This window comes from Colossoma macropomum, unplaced genomic scaffold, assembly GCF_904425465.1.
Source record: "Colossoma macropomum unplaced genomic scaffold, Colossoma_macropomum, whole genome shotgun sequence".
NCBI lineage: Eukaryota > Metazoa > Chordata > Actinopteri > Characiformes > Serrasalmidae > Colossoma > Colossoma macropomum.
In genome coordinates, this window is record NW_023495565.1 from 654,048 (window position 1) to 670,648 (window position 16,601).

The following is a 16,601-nucleotide window of genomic DNA, read 5'->3' on the forward strand; positions in this document are numbered from 1 at the left end:
ACGGAATGTTCAGTCATTTTTTAAATGAAATAAACTGAAGTAAGGCATACTGTCACTCAAAGCAAAAAGAATTTAGTCTAAAGTCCAAGTCAGTTAAAAGTCTGAAATATATTTTCAACTCTGACTTTGAACCAATTTGGTAGAATGATTCGTGTCAATGGTAACATATTTGTCTTTCTTGCTATTTTAACATTGGCTTTTTGTTATCTACTCTCATTTATTTATTTATTTACTTACTTACTTATTTATTTTTGTGTTTATTTGCCAATTCCTTAAATGTCTTATTTTCATTTCAATATTTCTTAATAGTCTGAGAGCTTGTCTGATCTTTTTAGCATGTTACATGTCATAAATGTGTGCACTCACCAAGACAAATCTCTTGCATGTGTAACAATACTCTGCAAAATAAATTGTTTCTGATTCTTACTCTGGCTCTGTACTGTATCCTTGCACTCATTGGCCACCTACCTAATATGTCCACTATGTAAATAGTAGTACGGTTACAGACTGTAGTCCACCAGTTGCTGCACAATTCATCAGATGTATAATTGGTCAGTTTCACAGCACTGCTGTTGACCACATATTATTTGGGTGGAATTGTAGTGCGTGTTGAGGTAGTACGAGTATCACTGTTAGGTCATGGAAGCTGAATGTAGCACATTTCCATTCAGTCAAATAGAGTAGAGGCAGCATTTGTGGATTTTGTTCCCTCAGTAGAAAATGCACTCGCAATTAATGCTGTATTTGTTCAGATTATAAGTTGAACCAAATCCCTGGTTCATGTTTTTGAGTGTGCTCGCAACCCATCCCTTCCCACAGTCACCCAGTGGGCACACAAAGCAATTTCAACATGGATATTAGCTCAACATTTGGTTGATAGCTTGAAAAGTATCAGCACAGAGCTAACCAGCATTTGCCTCAAGGGAATTTTGTGTAATGCTTTTAGTGGTGGCTAAATAAAGGTTTTGAAACAGACATCTTCACCTCAGAAAAATGTCAGTTATGTTAAGCAATTAAAACTCTTATGCTGTGTACAAGCCTTTGTTTGAACTTGACACGCTGTGCTTACAGTAATGTAAGGTTTGGACACCTGCTTTAAGAGATGTGAGGCTGTGTTTAGCCAAAAGAACCTGTTTTCTGAGTCTGATATGTGGCAAGTGTTTTCTGTTTGTCCTGAGTTGCCTTGGTCATGTGGCCCAAACAGGAAGAAAAGCATATGAGGTGAGAAACCACAGCAGGGGAACTTATAATGACGCAACAGGACGTTGTGTCCTCTTGATCTTGACTAGATGAGTGAGTATGCGTTACAGAGCGTAAATCGTACTTTACCAAACAGGTTAGAACATGAGAATCATTTTTTTTTCATTCTGGCAGTTAATTAAATGAAATTAATGATAATTACATAAGCTGTGTGTGTGTGTGCGTGTGTGTGTGAGAGAGAGTTTGTGTGTGTGTGTGTGTGTGTGTGTGTGTGTGTGCGTGTGTGTGTGAGAGAGAGTTTGTGTGTGTGTGTCTATGTGTGTGTGTGTGTGTGTTTGTTTGTTTTCATACATTTTCAGGACAATAATGTCTTTGCTAGAAAAATATAGGGTTGCCCTATAACCTGAGGACCAACAAAATCGTTCCCACTTAAATGTTAAATTTAATAACACATGGGTCGTTACACATATAGTATATTTGGGACTTTTTATCACACACACACACACACACACACACACACACACACATATATATATTTGTTTGGCTGCTCCTGGTCACACTGCATGTTTGATTTTCTGAGCATAAATAAGCACACATCCTCTACAGAGAACACAGATCTGCAAATTATAAAGTACAATTACTGTTTATTCACTGAATTTCTTTCAAAATAGAAATTTTGAAGAATGCCATATTTATGCTGCCATATTTAAGGTTTCTGTAGACGTCTTGTTAACTCATTTTCACTTAGAAAAGAGAAAACTTAGAAAACATGTCAATTGACTGGAAGTGTTCAGACTTTGTATGGTATACATGGGTCAGATTATTACATATAGATACATCATATAGTTACAACATATACGGGACACATGATTACATAAAAGGTGCTTACCATATATGTTGTCACTCTGAGAACAAAGCCTTGCATCACTATTTTTGCCATCTTTACATTTTTACATCATTTGAAACTCACCAGCAGCTGTTAACACTATGTTAAACTTTTATGACAAATGAGCCAATAGGAATGGCCTAAGATGATGTAGAATAGACTACTGTGACTTTAACTTCCATTGAAAGTTACATATAGTACATACAGGACATAAAATACATATAGGACATTATTATTACATCTAGGTACTTCGGTCACAGATAACACACACCCTCGAGTGTTCTGTTGCTCTTATATAGTTTTGCAAAATAAATAAAACGTATAGCAAAGAAGCCCCAACATTGTATCAAGTGTGCTTTGATATTATCAAAAAGCAGTAGCCTTTTGTGCTTTGAACAGAGACAAAAAACTGATGCAATATCAGGTACAGCTTGGCTTTTACTTGAGAAAATTGACCTGAAAGTCGTTTTGTTCCAGCCAGTCTGTAAAGCATTTCACAGCCATCTTGCTTGCTGAATCGTATTCTGTTCATTTCTAATTCCAGTTTGTTGAGTTGTTCTGTTACCAAAGGTGCCAAACCAAAAAAGTTTGTTTATGTACACACAGGCTCATGCATGTCTGCTGTGACACTCTTCTTCAGAATCTGACCAAACTAGCTGTGGGTCAGATATCGCCTTACAGAAGTTATCTAAAGTATTCATTTTCTGTTTTTAAATATGCTATGCTAAGTAGAAACTTAGTAATGGTTAGCTGCAGCATAAAGTGAGTCAGTACTTAGCAGCTAGTGCTCAGCATAATAATAGTTGTATGCTGTTTTTACAAATAACAGCATCGCTTCTGAAATTGTGTTTGGAACAAACTGTTGTCTAAATATATACTACACATACAGTCTCATAAAGAAAGGTATGAAACTGTTCCTGGGGCAGTACCTCTTTTGTCGCTGTGGTGGTACCCTCAAGGGTACATCTCAGTACCTGTAGTCAGGAAACATAATTGTACCATCATCCATTAAAATTATATTTTAATTTTTGACTCCACACACCCAGTCCTGTCTACAGGTTTTTTATTTTATTGTTCTGTTTTAAAACATTAGGTTATGAAAAGGTACAAATATGTACTTTTCACCTGGGAAAACTTATTTAAGGTGCATAATTAGACCTTAAAACCACTGTTGTAGCTTTGAGGGAACATTTACATTGTTTGTACCTTGATTAACGAAAAATGTATCTGCACAGTACCTTTATTTCTAACAGTGTATGGAGTACAATGTGTTACTGAAACTGTGTAGTTATATTATAACAATGCATGCAATAACAGTGTAACTACTGGTGATGTATTCACTGTTAAAGATGGATTACAGTAGTACAGCCTATGAAATACACACTAAATTTCAGTTTTTACTCATGTAATTACACAAGTGTCTCTTGATAGTTGCAACAGCATAGTTTGTCTTATGAGCAATAGAGTGAGAGTATTTTTTCTTTTTGTGACATGGTAACTTGATCAGATCACAGTAACAAACAGTAATATAAGATAAGATAAATGGTCATCTGCTGTTACTGTGTAAATGGCATCACATTGCAGAACTTTGGTTAGGTTACTACATCACAACACAAGATTACTATTATACATTTGTACCAAAGTCCTTATAGGAAAGCCCCTTCACTTGGCAGCCATCTTGGCAACGCTGCCAGGCAGTTATTTCCACTCATATAAGACCAGACTCTTATCTCTTAGAATGGGCAGAGACCAAAACACTCAAAACTGAAGGTTAAGTTACAGTTTCAAAAACATATTTTGAAATCACCAGTAAAATCTGACAAAAAGCACATGAATAGTTTGCTGCATTTGGCTCAATAACACACAGAAAACATGAGTCTTTGGGTTATTCTGGCTACTGCCCTTGCACAGATCTCCACAACGATGGGGGCTTTTCCCACTAGTGGCTTAACCAGCCATCAGATGCCATGTTGAGCATTATAAGGTTTTCCTTTTATATTTCAAACTATGACCTGTCTCCTCCTTTATAATTCTTTGTTGTGTACCACACATAGGAAAGTCTTACTCTGTTACACATGTGTAATTACACTGCAGTCTATATGTAACAATGAATAAATCACCATTAGTTACATTGTCGCTGCATGTATTGCTAATGTGTAACTACACAGTTATTGGTGACACAATGTATAAGGTGCGTGTTTGTAATTACATGCTTAGTGTGTGTGTGTGTGTGTGTGTGTGTGTGTGTGTGTGTGTGTGACGCAAAGGCAGTTTCTTCAGTGCACAGTTCCTTCACAGAAGAGGGAGGTACATCATACTGCAGATAAATAGTTGCTCTGCGTGCACGCAGGAAGAGAGAGCAGAGCAAAAGAGGAACTGAGAGAAGGAAAGAACGAAAGAGAGGAAGGACTGTTTACTCCGGCGTGTGCACTGACAGCAGGTATATACATGTATGAGTGATGCTATGTGCGAATGTTCAAACTACAGCTTTGCACAGCACTATGACAAATGGTTTGCTGCACAGATTTGATTCTTTTGATGAAATTTAAGATCTTAGATGTCTAGGGTTATAACATTTGACATTATTTATTCATTTTTATGACTGCTGTGCTGCAAGTAATTGCATACTTACTGCCATAAATCTTTCACTTTCTATAGTAACAGGTTTGCGCCTCTACTTATGTCTTTGTGCATTTGTTTGAATGTCAAGTAATTGTAAAAAACACGGAAAATGAAAAGACAAGCCTACAGTAACTTGTACACTAACTTGACAGTAACATTTATAACTGACAATAAAATAAACATGAAATCTTTTGACAGCATTTTCCAAATTGATTCAATGAGCTACAAATGATGTAATTCAAACAAATGCATGAATTAATGTCATGATGTTGTACACACGAGGCTGAATATCCCTGGTCAAATGGCACGTTTTTTTGCCAATTTTAGTGCACAAACTCCATTTATTTGCTGAGTTCAACATGTTGAAAATAAAATGAAATGTAAAATATAAAATGCATCATAGCTTTTGCACTGGCCACATTTTATGTTTTTTTTTTTCCACAATTCAGCAAATAAACAGTAGTTGTGCATTAAAATGGACAGAAATTCTCTGTAGAGGGTTTGCACTTATTTTCACTTAGAAAATCAACAAAACATGCAATATGACAAGGGGCACCCAAACCTTTGCATAAGACTGTATGCAACTATGTATTTATATTGTTACACAGAAATCATGTAAAGAATGGCATTTACATTTGATTTACATTCTGTATTGACAGTTCAAGTCTGCACTTTTTCCCATTTGTTTTACTGTCAAACAATGACAAAAACCTGGCAAACAATTTGGCTTTTCTATCCAACAATAATTTTTCACCAAAGAAAATATCTCCTCTTCTATGTATGTGTACTTGTCACATAGAAAATCAACAAAACATGTAATTTGCAAACTTTTGCATGTGACTCTATATACAAAAGAATATTTTACTTTTATAAATAGCCTTCTGAAATGTTTTTAATACAAATGATCATGTTTTCTTCGTCATTTTGCAATAACAGTTTGTAGCAATATTTGGGGCAGGGTTATCCTTTTTGTGATGTCAACACTTACCAGCACTCAAACCTTTCAAGTTTTCAAACTAACTTTCAGTGGGAAAGAGTTTCAATAGATGCTTTTGACAAAAGTTTGGAAAAGGCAACTGCAAAATTATTATTTAGCTAAAATCTACTCTTTGTGGCAAAATAGACACTTTGACGAACATTGTTCATATACTGAGTCTATATGCTGAGTATTTCAGAAGTAAAGATGGGGAGGGGTTCACCACTCTGTGAAAGACAGCATGGCCAAATATTGCAATAATTCAAGAATAACGATTCTCCATGTAAAATAGCAAAGAACTTGGGGATTTCATTATCTACGGTACAAAATATCATTAAAAGAATCAGAAAATCCAGAAAAATCTCTGTATGCTAGGGCAAGATTAAGCTGTGTAAGCTGCAACCTCCAATCTAAAGAGGAGAGGGACAATGCTAAACAAAATATTTTGGATATATATGCTGCCATCTAGATGACGTCTTTTTCAGGGAAGGCCTTATTTCAGCGAGACAATGCCAAACCACATTCTGCACATATTACAACAGCATGGTTCCATGGTAAAAGAGCCTGGGTGCTAAACTGGCCTGACTGCTGTCCAAACCCGTCATCCATTGAAAATATTTGCTGCATTATGAAACAAAAAATATGACAAAGGTGACCCCAAACTGTTGAGCAGCTGGAATCCTATATCAAGCAAGAATGGGAAAACAGTCAAAAATGGTTTGACAATTACTTGAACTGTAAAAGTTCCAGTATACAAATCTGCAGACTTATTTATTTATTTACTTATTTATTTATGTATTGCACAATGTTACAGTAGATAAAAAAACTTGGGAAGATTTTATATGATAAAGTCATAAGACTGGTTTGCAATATTTCACCCAGCTAAAGATGAGCTACAGCTGTATGTCTTTCCTCTATCCTGTTTGCAGTTATTCACCATACACACATATTTACAGTAATAAAGTAAGTAAAAAGTGAGTGCACTTAGAACTGAAAGCCTCAACCCATTTCATTCATCTGCGTTAGGAAAAGTAATTGGTTCAATTTATAGTGTCTTAATTGCCTAAAAAGAAGTCATTCAATTGTAGAGAGGTCCCATCACTGGCAACAGAACCACTGAGAAATGGAATTCCTACTCATACTATGAATTCCTACTCCTACTACTTAAAGTGTCATTCCTTTGCCTGCAGAGTGTATACTGACTGTGGTGGAATGTGTTTGAACAAATGCTATACAAACACCAGCAGTCAAAATGGTTAAAAAAAAGCACGAACAACCTATTTGGGTATAGGCTCTATTATCCTGCAGAGTTTCATGGTTCTGGCTTGAAAGCTTTAGAAGAAGTAGCATTGCAAATTTTTGACTGTAGAATAATAAAAAGAAGAAAGAGAAGAAGCATGTAACTTGCTTGTGGGACCCTTGCTTGGTGGCCCTAAGTGACTGCTTCTGCCTTTATATGAAAAGAAACAGTCCTGATTATCAGAACAAAAATGGAGTTTGTAGGAAAAGCAGAGAAAAAACTATCCTAAAATATCCGGACCAATACCACAGTCCCAACTTTGTTAAGTGTGTTTTACAAAAGCTGTGTGTTTAATGTTTTAAAACCGAAAAAGCAAAATGTCTCTGAGGTTAGTGATGGGTTCAGGCTTGAAAAATTCTTTTTACACATAAGTACAGTTGAAACCTGCTTGTGGCCCTTAGCTTTCATGTCACTGTGTCTGTATGTGTGTGGGCACTGAAACTGTAAGAGATGAGATCTTTCCATTTGCAAATATGATAGCAATGCATTTGCATAGCAAACAGTTAAAAAGCTCTTTCTGGAGAAGCATTGTAGCTTTGATGTGCTTGTACTAAAGCCAAAGACAACAGTGCTCAACACAACAGTGACACCGACATAAGACACCTAATGATAGAGTGTAGAGTGTAAAGTTAATTGAGCACCACAACATACATAAGTATGAGGACAAACAAGGCACAACAAGTTAACTCTTAATTTGTGGTATAACAATCCGGTTAAACATCCTGCCACAGCTGTCTGAAATTCCATGTAAATTGCAGCATTCAGATCAGCAGTTACAGCGTATTAGGAGTAAATGAGCTTTGTTTATGTGTTCTTTCACACCTTTCCCACAGGCTAAAGACTGATGGGAGCTGGTACTATTGACAGACTGATCTGTTTGTCATTTTTTTTAAAGAGTTATGCTTATAAACATAACACTGAAAGAAAAATCAGCATAGACTAGCATAGTTAGTCATCAGTAAAACCAATGTATATTAAGTTTTGGATACTGATATGCTGGTCAACCAGCATGACCAGGCTGAGTGAATAGCTAAACCAGCACCAGACCAGCACTGAATACATGCTGGTGTGTGCTGTTTTTTTCAGCAAGGAAGGTAAACAATTTGTTCAAGTAACTTGCTTGTTTTCTCTGCATTACAGCTTTCAAAAGTACATCAAGAATGGCAGGTAAGTTTGGCCTAAATGCCATGAATCTTCTCAGTGTGATAATTAAATGCTTATCCACGCATCCTATTTTATCTTCATGTGCTTTATCCTTTATGTTCCTTACCATAATAATCTACAATTAATAATAATGGCACAACAAGGTGGTTCTCCCGAATGTTTAATGGTTCGATTGGGCCTCAAGCCACTCTTAAAGCAAATTCCACAAACTTACTCTTAAAAGTATGTTTTAGTCAGTGACTGCTTTGTAATTATGATTTTTGTGTCTCTTTTTTTATCTGTCATCTATTTTTGTCACTTTTTTCTGTCACACAAAGGACAGAAGCATCAAAGTAAGGATAGTGCTTTAGGCTGCTAGCTCATGCTGTGCTGCTGCCTGCTAAAAGGCCCATTTCTGTCTTTCCATCAGCAGATAATAAGACAAAGTCAAAATAGTAGTCAGTAACACATATAGTTACCTACATAATGACATTTGCAAAGACTAGATTTCTATGATGTTTTCCGCCTAGTGTGGGAAACTGAATGTCCCTTTTTAAAGAAATAGCAACAGCAGCCAATTAGCATCATGCAAACTACATGCCTAAATCATCATAGACTTGCCTCAAGTCTCACTGAATTGTTAAGTAACCTCAAATAGACTTGCTTATGTGATTCCTCACACTGACGTAGTGACTGACACAGTTTGAGTCAAGTGTGGACAACACACAATGCTAATTGGTGAGGTGTAAACTTCCTTGACTTGTTAGCTACATTAACATCACAAAGCTACAGAAGCTAACTTCAAAGATGTTTTGGTTGATTGACTAGATTTGGGGTTAGGTGAAAATTGTGCAAATTAGATTTTAGAACTATTGATTTAAGCATTAGCCCCAGTTTGACTGGACTCAACACCTTGCATCAAGATTCATCATTAGTCCTCTACAGTGCAACTGTTCTACTGTGTTTAGGCTACTCGTTGCATAACATTTGTTCTTTTTTTGTCTCCCAGACAGTGGCTTTGAGAGGGAGTTCCTGCAGACTCACAACACTTACCGCAATCAGCACGGTGCCCCTCCCGTCTCTATTAACCGTGATTTGTGTCGTTCTGCCCAGGCATGGGCAGAGCACCTGCTGTCAATCAAAACCCTCAAGCACAGCAAGGCTGACTATGGAGAGAACCTGTACTACGCTTGGAGCTCCTCGCCTAAAAAACTTACAGGCAAGTGAAACATACTGAAGGTCTTCTCCCTAGAGTGTTGCCTAGTTATCCTGGGCAAAGTCTTTGACTTTGCCACAGTATTGTATGTGTTGCTAACATGTCATATGAATGTCAATTTTGTCCAGGACGTGAGGCAGTGGACAGCTGGTACAGTGAAATTAAAGACTACAACTTTAAGAAACCTGGATTCACCTCTGAAACAGGTGAATACCCATGGAATTACCATGCTCTACTTGTTATATAAGTATATGGAAATTATTTCAACAGTTAAAGGGTTAACGCTGAACTTACTCTGCAATAATAGACTTGTGAAAGCAAGACTAGCCAATCAAACCAGTTACAGACAACCTTTTCATGGCTCTTTACGGTTCTAAGACTGAAGTGCTATGTGACATAACGTCTTTGTCTGTTGTTCTCTATAGGCCACTTCACTCAGGTGGTATGGAAGGACACCAAGGAAGTGGGTTTTGGGGTCGCCACAGATGGGGCTACAATCTTTGTGGTGGGCCAGTACCTTCCAGCAGGCAATATCTCCAACCCTGGCTATTTCGAGAAGAATGTCCTACCATCAGGTTCCCCTGTAGACCTAAAATCAACCACCTCTGGTATGTAAGCTTTTCAGGTAAAGGTAGTCTGAAAGTGTCCTATTTCATGAGGGATCTTGCATGTTTCATATTAGTGTAGAAATAACACGTCTATTAATGCATTCCTCCAATTTTGACATATTGAATAGCGTTTTTAACATTTTTTATTAAAATAAATTGATTAAATTGCAAGACTCAAGACTTATCCAGAAAGGCAATTGTTATACTTCTTAGGTCCAGCAGGTGGTGGTGGACAAGCACTTGGTGGACTCAGTATTCAGCCTAACAAGATTCCATCACATTCTGGCTTTGCTGAAAAAGGGCCATCGGGGGAAAAGAGTGAGTCAAAAAAGAGCCAAACTTGAGAAATCAACATGTCCAAATGAGCAAAACTTAATTTAACCTCTTAAACTCTCTGCCTACTATTCAGTCATTAATCATAAGGCTAATTCATCAGCAACTATTATAAATTATTTAGTAACTGCTTAACTGCTGTTTAAGGGGTTAAAGCAGTAAAATTACAATCATATTCAAGATGAATTAGTGATCATTTAAATCATAACATATACTCGTAGAATCTCCTTTCAGTGAATATTGGAAGTGAGTTTTTGAGAACCAAAGTGTTTTTATAAAACAGGCAACATACAATGTACAGTTAAAAACAGTATTAGCAGCTAAAGGCTATGTTTTGTCTAGAGTTTTCCATTTTTAAAAATAACAGTATGCCAAGCAGTGCCAGAAAAAGGACATATGCAAGTTTATTTGAGATTATTTAACAACTCAACCAGAGCGTGATGATTTAGGCCTGCATTTTGATGCTAACTACTGGGGCATAAGTTTCCATTACTTGTTAGCAACATTAGCCTCATAACTCCAATGCCAAATAAAAGAAACTCTGTCTTGGCTGATCAACTGGTCTTGGGGTAAAGGGAACTTACTACCAGTCTGAATAGACTGAATGTCTTGCAGAAAGATTTACATTAGTTTTCTACAGTGCACATATTCTACTGTTTTAAGCTAGTAGTTGAATAGCATTCATTCTTTTGCCTTTTTGTTTCCCAGACAGCAGCTTTGAGAAGGAGTTCCTGCAGACTCACAACACTTACCGCGAACAGCATGGTGCCCCGCCACTCACCATAAATCACGATTTGTGTCGCTCTGCCCAGACATGGGCAGAGCACCTGCTGTCAATCAAAACTCTCAAGCACAGCAAGGCTGACTATGGAGAGAATCTGTACTATGCTTGGAGCTCAGCACCCAAAACCCTTACAGGCAAGAGCAATGTATTTAGTGTCCTGTGAGTCTGTCCCCATTACAATACCACCTAGCTTTATATGTTTCTAACCTGTTGTATGAATGTCTTTTTTGTCCAGGGCGTGAGGCAGTGGACAGCTGGTACAGCGAAATTAAAGACTATAACTTCAAGAAGCCTGGATTCACCTCTGGAACAGGTGAATATACTGCGCAGTAGTCATTAGACACATCACATTTATGTAAATTACATCAACAGCTAAAATGGCAGTAACAGGTGGAAGCAAGACTGGACAATCAAGACCGATTAGCACATTTCATAGCACATTTTTACACACAACCTCCACCAGAAGCAACTCACACTGGTGGGCTACCAACTCCAGAACCACCAGAAAGAGTTTCTAATAAAGTGGACGGTTTGTGTATACAGTACATGATAGAACATAATTGGTTCAGTACAGTTAATAGACTCAAGTTCTAGGTGATATAACACCCACTTCTGTTGGCCTATCAAGGCCATTTTACTCAGGTGGTATGGAAGGACACTAAGGAGGTGGGGTTTGGGCTGGCCACAGATGGGGCTGCAATCTTTGTGGTGGGCCAGTACCTTCCAGCAGGCAATATCTCCAACCCTGGCTATTTCGCGAAGAATGTCCTACCATCAGGTTCCCCTATAGACCTAAAATCAACCACCTCTGGTATGTAAGCTTTTTGAAGTGATGTTAGCTTAAATAAGTTCTATTTCATGATGTATGTATCAAGTGCATGTACAATCTTTAAATTAGTGGAGAACCAGCATGTGGACTTCCACATTCCTTTCATTTTGAAGTACTGGTTTGTGTTTTTAATTAGGCTTTGGTTTTTATTGACTGCTTGTTTTTTTCATAGGAGTGTATGATTATCAGTATTACAAGACTTTAAACTTTATGCTTGTTAGGTCCAGTAGACGACGTTGGACAAGCACTTGGTGGACTCAGCATTCAAACAAACAAGATTCCATCACCCTCTATCTCTGCTGAAAAAGGGGACAAAAGTGAGTCAAAACATGATGTCAACCAAAAGCCCAAGACTAAATGTAACCTCTTAAACAGGTGGCTTACTATTCAGCCAGTATTAACCCTAAAGCTTTTTTCTACTCTGAGTTATTCAGTAACTGCTTATAATACTGACATGTAATTTATATAGTAATGAGAGTGAGAAATTGCAGTTCATAAAGCAATAAAATTACAGTTATCCTCCCATGTCAATTATCATGCAATCATTTGTCTTTCTCATGAAGGTGAGAATTTGGCTCAGTTCCCCAGCCAACTGCTGGCAGCAATGAACCATTACCGTCAGCGCCACGGGGTACGCCCTCTCTCACAGTGCCCTGTCCTCTCTAAAGAGGCACAGGAATGGGCAGCTCACCTGGTGAGCATTAAAACCCTGAAGAACAGCAAGAAAGGCCATGGAGAAACCATGTCATACAAATGGACGTCTACTTTGACAGCACCTACTGGTAAGCTAGAACGGAGTATAAGTGTTTTTCCCCCTCACTGAGTATAAGTGTTTCTTCCTCTCACATACATATTTGAGGAAATGTAAAACACAGTTTTGGTTGCGAAATTCAGAAAAGGTCAAATCTCTCTTTTTTTTCATAAATATGTAAATTATACAGATTATAATGCTTACATATACACTTAGTTGCCAGTTTATTAGGAATATCTAGTAATGTGTTGCAGAACAACAAGAATTTGCCTGGACGTGGACAGGTTGAGATCCAGGAACTGTGAAGGCCTGTAAAGCAATGAAAACTACTAGAACCATTCGGTGACGATTTGTGCCTTGTCACATAGGGTTGCCACCCATCCAGGATTTCCCTGGAATGTCCAGGTTTTTGGTTGCCTGTCCACCAGAAAAATCCTTCTTTTATCCAAGGCATTTGAATGCAAAGAATGGATCTGATCAGTTCAGATTAGCTGTTACATAGGTACAGTTGTTTGGGGAAAAATGCACTGTTGGTAACATGTTTGGGCATCAGGAAGCACTTTAACACGATAACTGAGAAGGTTAGGTTTTGTAGCTTGAACTGCTGAGCTGAAATCACCTACTTTAACATGCAACCATAATAATGTAATCATGATTAGGTACAATTTTCTAAGGTCTCCACACATGTGCCTAAGGACATCATGTCCAATGCCTAGCATTTGCAAGAGGGGTATAAAGCCCCCCCTAGCATTGGGCTGTGGAGCAGTGTAACTGTGTGTCCTGGAGTGATAGAGTTGGAGTGGCGTTTGTGATCTAGAACTAATCATCAAATACCAGACCTCACTGATGTTCTTGTGGCTGAAAACAATCAAATCCTCAGAGCAACATTTCAACATCCACTGTGAAGCCTTCCCAAAAGAGTAGAGGCTGTTACTGCAGCAAAGGTGGAACAAACTCTCAATTAATACTTTTGATTTCGTAAGAAATGTTGAATGAGCAGGTGTCTACAATAGCATAGATCCTTTCATCAGCATCACACAGAAGGAACCTGTGCCAAGCAATTTTTTTCACTTGTCAGTGGTCCAATAGTGATGTTTCGGTGCCCACTGAACACTTGCTTTCTTGTTCTTGGCTAACAGCATTGGCACCAGATATGGTCTCAGACTGTTGTTGCTTATTTGATGTGAAGTCTGATAAGCATTCAGAGATTATATTCTGTACACCAGTGTTGAATCTGGATGTGCTTTGTTTGGTGTTGGCTCATCTGTTTACATGATTCCTGGTATTCTTTACTGACCTGTCAGATACACAAACTGTTTTCATCCGCAGGATTGGTAGTTTTTTGCTTTTCACGCTATTCTCAGTAAATCCTTGAAACAGCTGTAAATGAAAAGCCCAGAATGACAGACATTTGGGTGATGCATACCGTCAGCTATTCTGCCATGTTTAAAGTCACTAACTTCACTTGTTTTGGCCCCCTTGAATGCTCAGTTGAACACTAACTGGAAATGCTGGTCTGCCTAATTTACACCACACATTGCAGTCACGTGACCTATGACTTGTTAGAATGTACCATTTGTGTGAAGGTGGTGGTGTACCTGTAAACTGGCAAAAAAACATGTTTATTATTGTTTTGCTTCACTTCCTTGTAGGCGAAGAGGTTGCTGAGGGGTGGTACAAGGAAAGCTCAAAATACAACTTTTCCACACCTACCTTTCAAAGTGGAACTGGTATGCTACACCATTTACACAGACCTTAGCTGTCAAACTCTGTTATACTGCATTAATTATCAACAAAATACTTGCATCTGAGGCAGTATGTCATAGAATCTTGTATGTGGTTGTTAGGAAACTTCACTCAGATGGTATGGAAGTCTTCAGAGCGTGCTGGAGTCGGGATAGCGACAGATGGGAAGGGCTTGTTCATCACCGTAGCCTTTTATGAGCCAGCTGGCAACATCACCAACCCCGGCTACTTTCAGGACAATGTGAAACCTGCTGGAAAATGAGTGTACACTAACACAACCTAGCTCTCCCAGTAAAACCTGGTTGGCAGCACAAAGTTAAACATTACAGTCTAGTTGTGTTTTTCATAGCCAAAGATTCCAAAGGATGCAAGTTTATTTAGAAGTAAGGTGGTGGGATCCCTTATTTTATTTTGCCAAAATACCTACATTTCTCACTGGATTGAATATGATTTTTGCCATTATTCTTTGAAGCTTGTCCAATCTTGCAACAGTTGCTACAAAAGCAAACATTTGAGAGCAGAGCATGGTTAGATCAACTGGACACACTGAGAATTAGTCATAATGGAGTTGGGAGGGATACAGATAGAACAAAAATATTTTACTGTACTTTTGCCTTATTTGTTGTTTCCAGTTGAGCCAAATAGGCTACATATCAATAGGTAATGGGCTTAATCAAGTATTAACAAGGGATGTTTTGCAGAGGGATGTATAAATCTAATGATGGTGTCATGCATTTATCTAAAATTAAAATGGAAGAAATTACTGTTGATGATTAAAGAAATCTAAGAGATAAGAACCCTGACCTTGCCATTGTAAGCACTGACTGGAGTTCATATGGTTTCTCTCAGGTCCTTGAGGCCCATGAGAAAGAACATGCCTAAAAGACTGAGCTCAGCCAAAAATGATTTCCAACTAACTGTTTTTTGCTAGAGTTAGGGCTATTGCTCACAGGCATGAAGGTAGCTTGAATGTGAAAAAGACTGGCATGAGTTTAAACAGTTCACACCATGTACTTTCCCAAAAAGATCAGCAGATGGCACCAACAAGCTACTGCAGTTCCACAGGTGTTATAAGGCATGGGCAATGCTGCTGTGGTGTCTGAGTTTGGTTTGTAGGAATATTTACAGAACAGGAAAACCGTTAATTGCATCCGTGATCTGTGCAGTCATTATAATTAAGTAATATGACTAATGTAGCAACATGCAGTTTGCAACACACAGTTGATCCAATGAAATCACACCTGCCTTCAGAAGTCCTTAATTAGCTGATTGAGGTCAGATTTGGGTTGGAGGTGAGACCTGGAAGATTGTTTTTGACCACTGCTACAGATGATATGGAACTGTTGCCTTTCTTTACAAGTATGAGTCCAAAGAAAAGCATAAATAACTATATTTCTAATTTATGTAAAAGAGCATGTTAGAGCTTAGCAGGAGGCCTTTTTGACCATCACCCTGGAAACACTACCATGCATTTTCTGACTCACATAAAAAACACAACCAGGTTTAAATAGAGCAGAAAACAGGCTGAGTAGGAATGCACAACCTGAATGGCATGGTGTCCTCTTACCTGGCCCATTCTGGCTCATTGTTATTCCAGTAGGGCAATATGAGACAAGATTATCTGGTGATCTCCATGCCCTAATTTTTGAACTCACACCCTGGATTGTATAAAGGCCAAACATATATCATATAGTGACCTCTCTCTCTAGATTAGATATATCCACAAAGGGAGCATGGCATTGACTACCTTGAGAAAAGCACAGAACAGGATGTCACCTAGTTCGAAAGAATCAGGTTCAAGAGAAAAGCTCTTTTATTTTTTATGTATGCAGAGTCATTGTATTTTGCTGCTTGTGGAAGGACAATGACAATTCTTGTCCAATTATATCTCAAACCAACAGTTAAATGATGATTTCAGTGTGTATAGCAGAGTTGCCAAAATCCGTATTCAAGTGACTATTTCTTCATTGAAATAAAGATTTAATTAGTACCTTGATTCAAGTAAAAAACAACCTGAGTAGAGGTATAAATAAATGTATAGAACCTCAAATGGACCTTCTTACTATATCCAGCATGAAAGGGGAACTCTACAGACTTTTCAACATTTCTGCATAATTCAAATAACCAAGATGTGAACAACATCAGGAGTGGTTTGAAGTGAAATGATGCATCACCCTGCTTGTACCTTTCCATAAATATATTAAAAA

General features: G+C 37.9%; 1 protein-coding gene across 2 annotated transcripts; it reads left to right on the top strand.

Annotated features, from left to right (window-relative positions):
* The first annotated feature begins 1,223 nt into the window (after positions 1 to 1,223).
* Positions 1,224 to 15,188, top strand: glipr2 (GLI pathogenesis-related 2). Of its 2 annotated transcripts, none has more exons than XM_036563002.1 (14): positions 1,224 to 1,293; positions 4,354 to 4,526; positions 8,125 to 8,151; positions 9,137 to 9,346; positions 9,472 to 9,549; positions 9,769 to 9,951; positions 10,165 to 10,269; positions 10,993 to 11,202; positions 11,304 to 11,381; positions 11,697 to 11,879; positions 12,119 to 12,214; positions 12,461 to 12,679; positions 14,301 to 14,378; positions 14,496 to 15,188. In XM_036563002.1, exons 3-14 carry the CDS (start codon positions 8,145 to 8,147, stop codon positions 14,654 to 14,656), a joined length of 1,608 nt encoding a protein of 535 aa, XP_036418895.1. In that variant the 5' UTR covers positions 1,224 to 1,293; positions 4,354 to 4,526; positions 8,125 to 8,144; the 3' UTR covers positions 14,657 to 15,188. The 2 variants fall into 2 exon arrangements, with proteins under 2 accessions (XP_036418895.1, XP_036418896.1); XM_036563003.1 differs by having other exon boundaries at positions 4,358 to 4,526.
* The last annotated feature ends 1,413 nt before the right edge of the window (positions 15,189 to 16,601 follow it).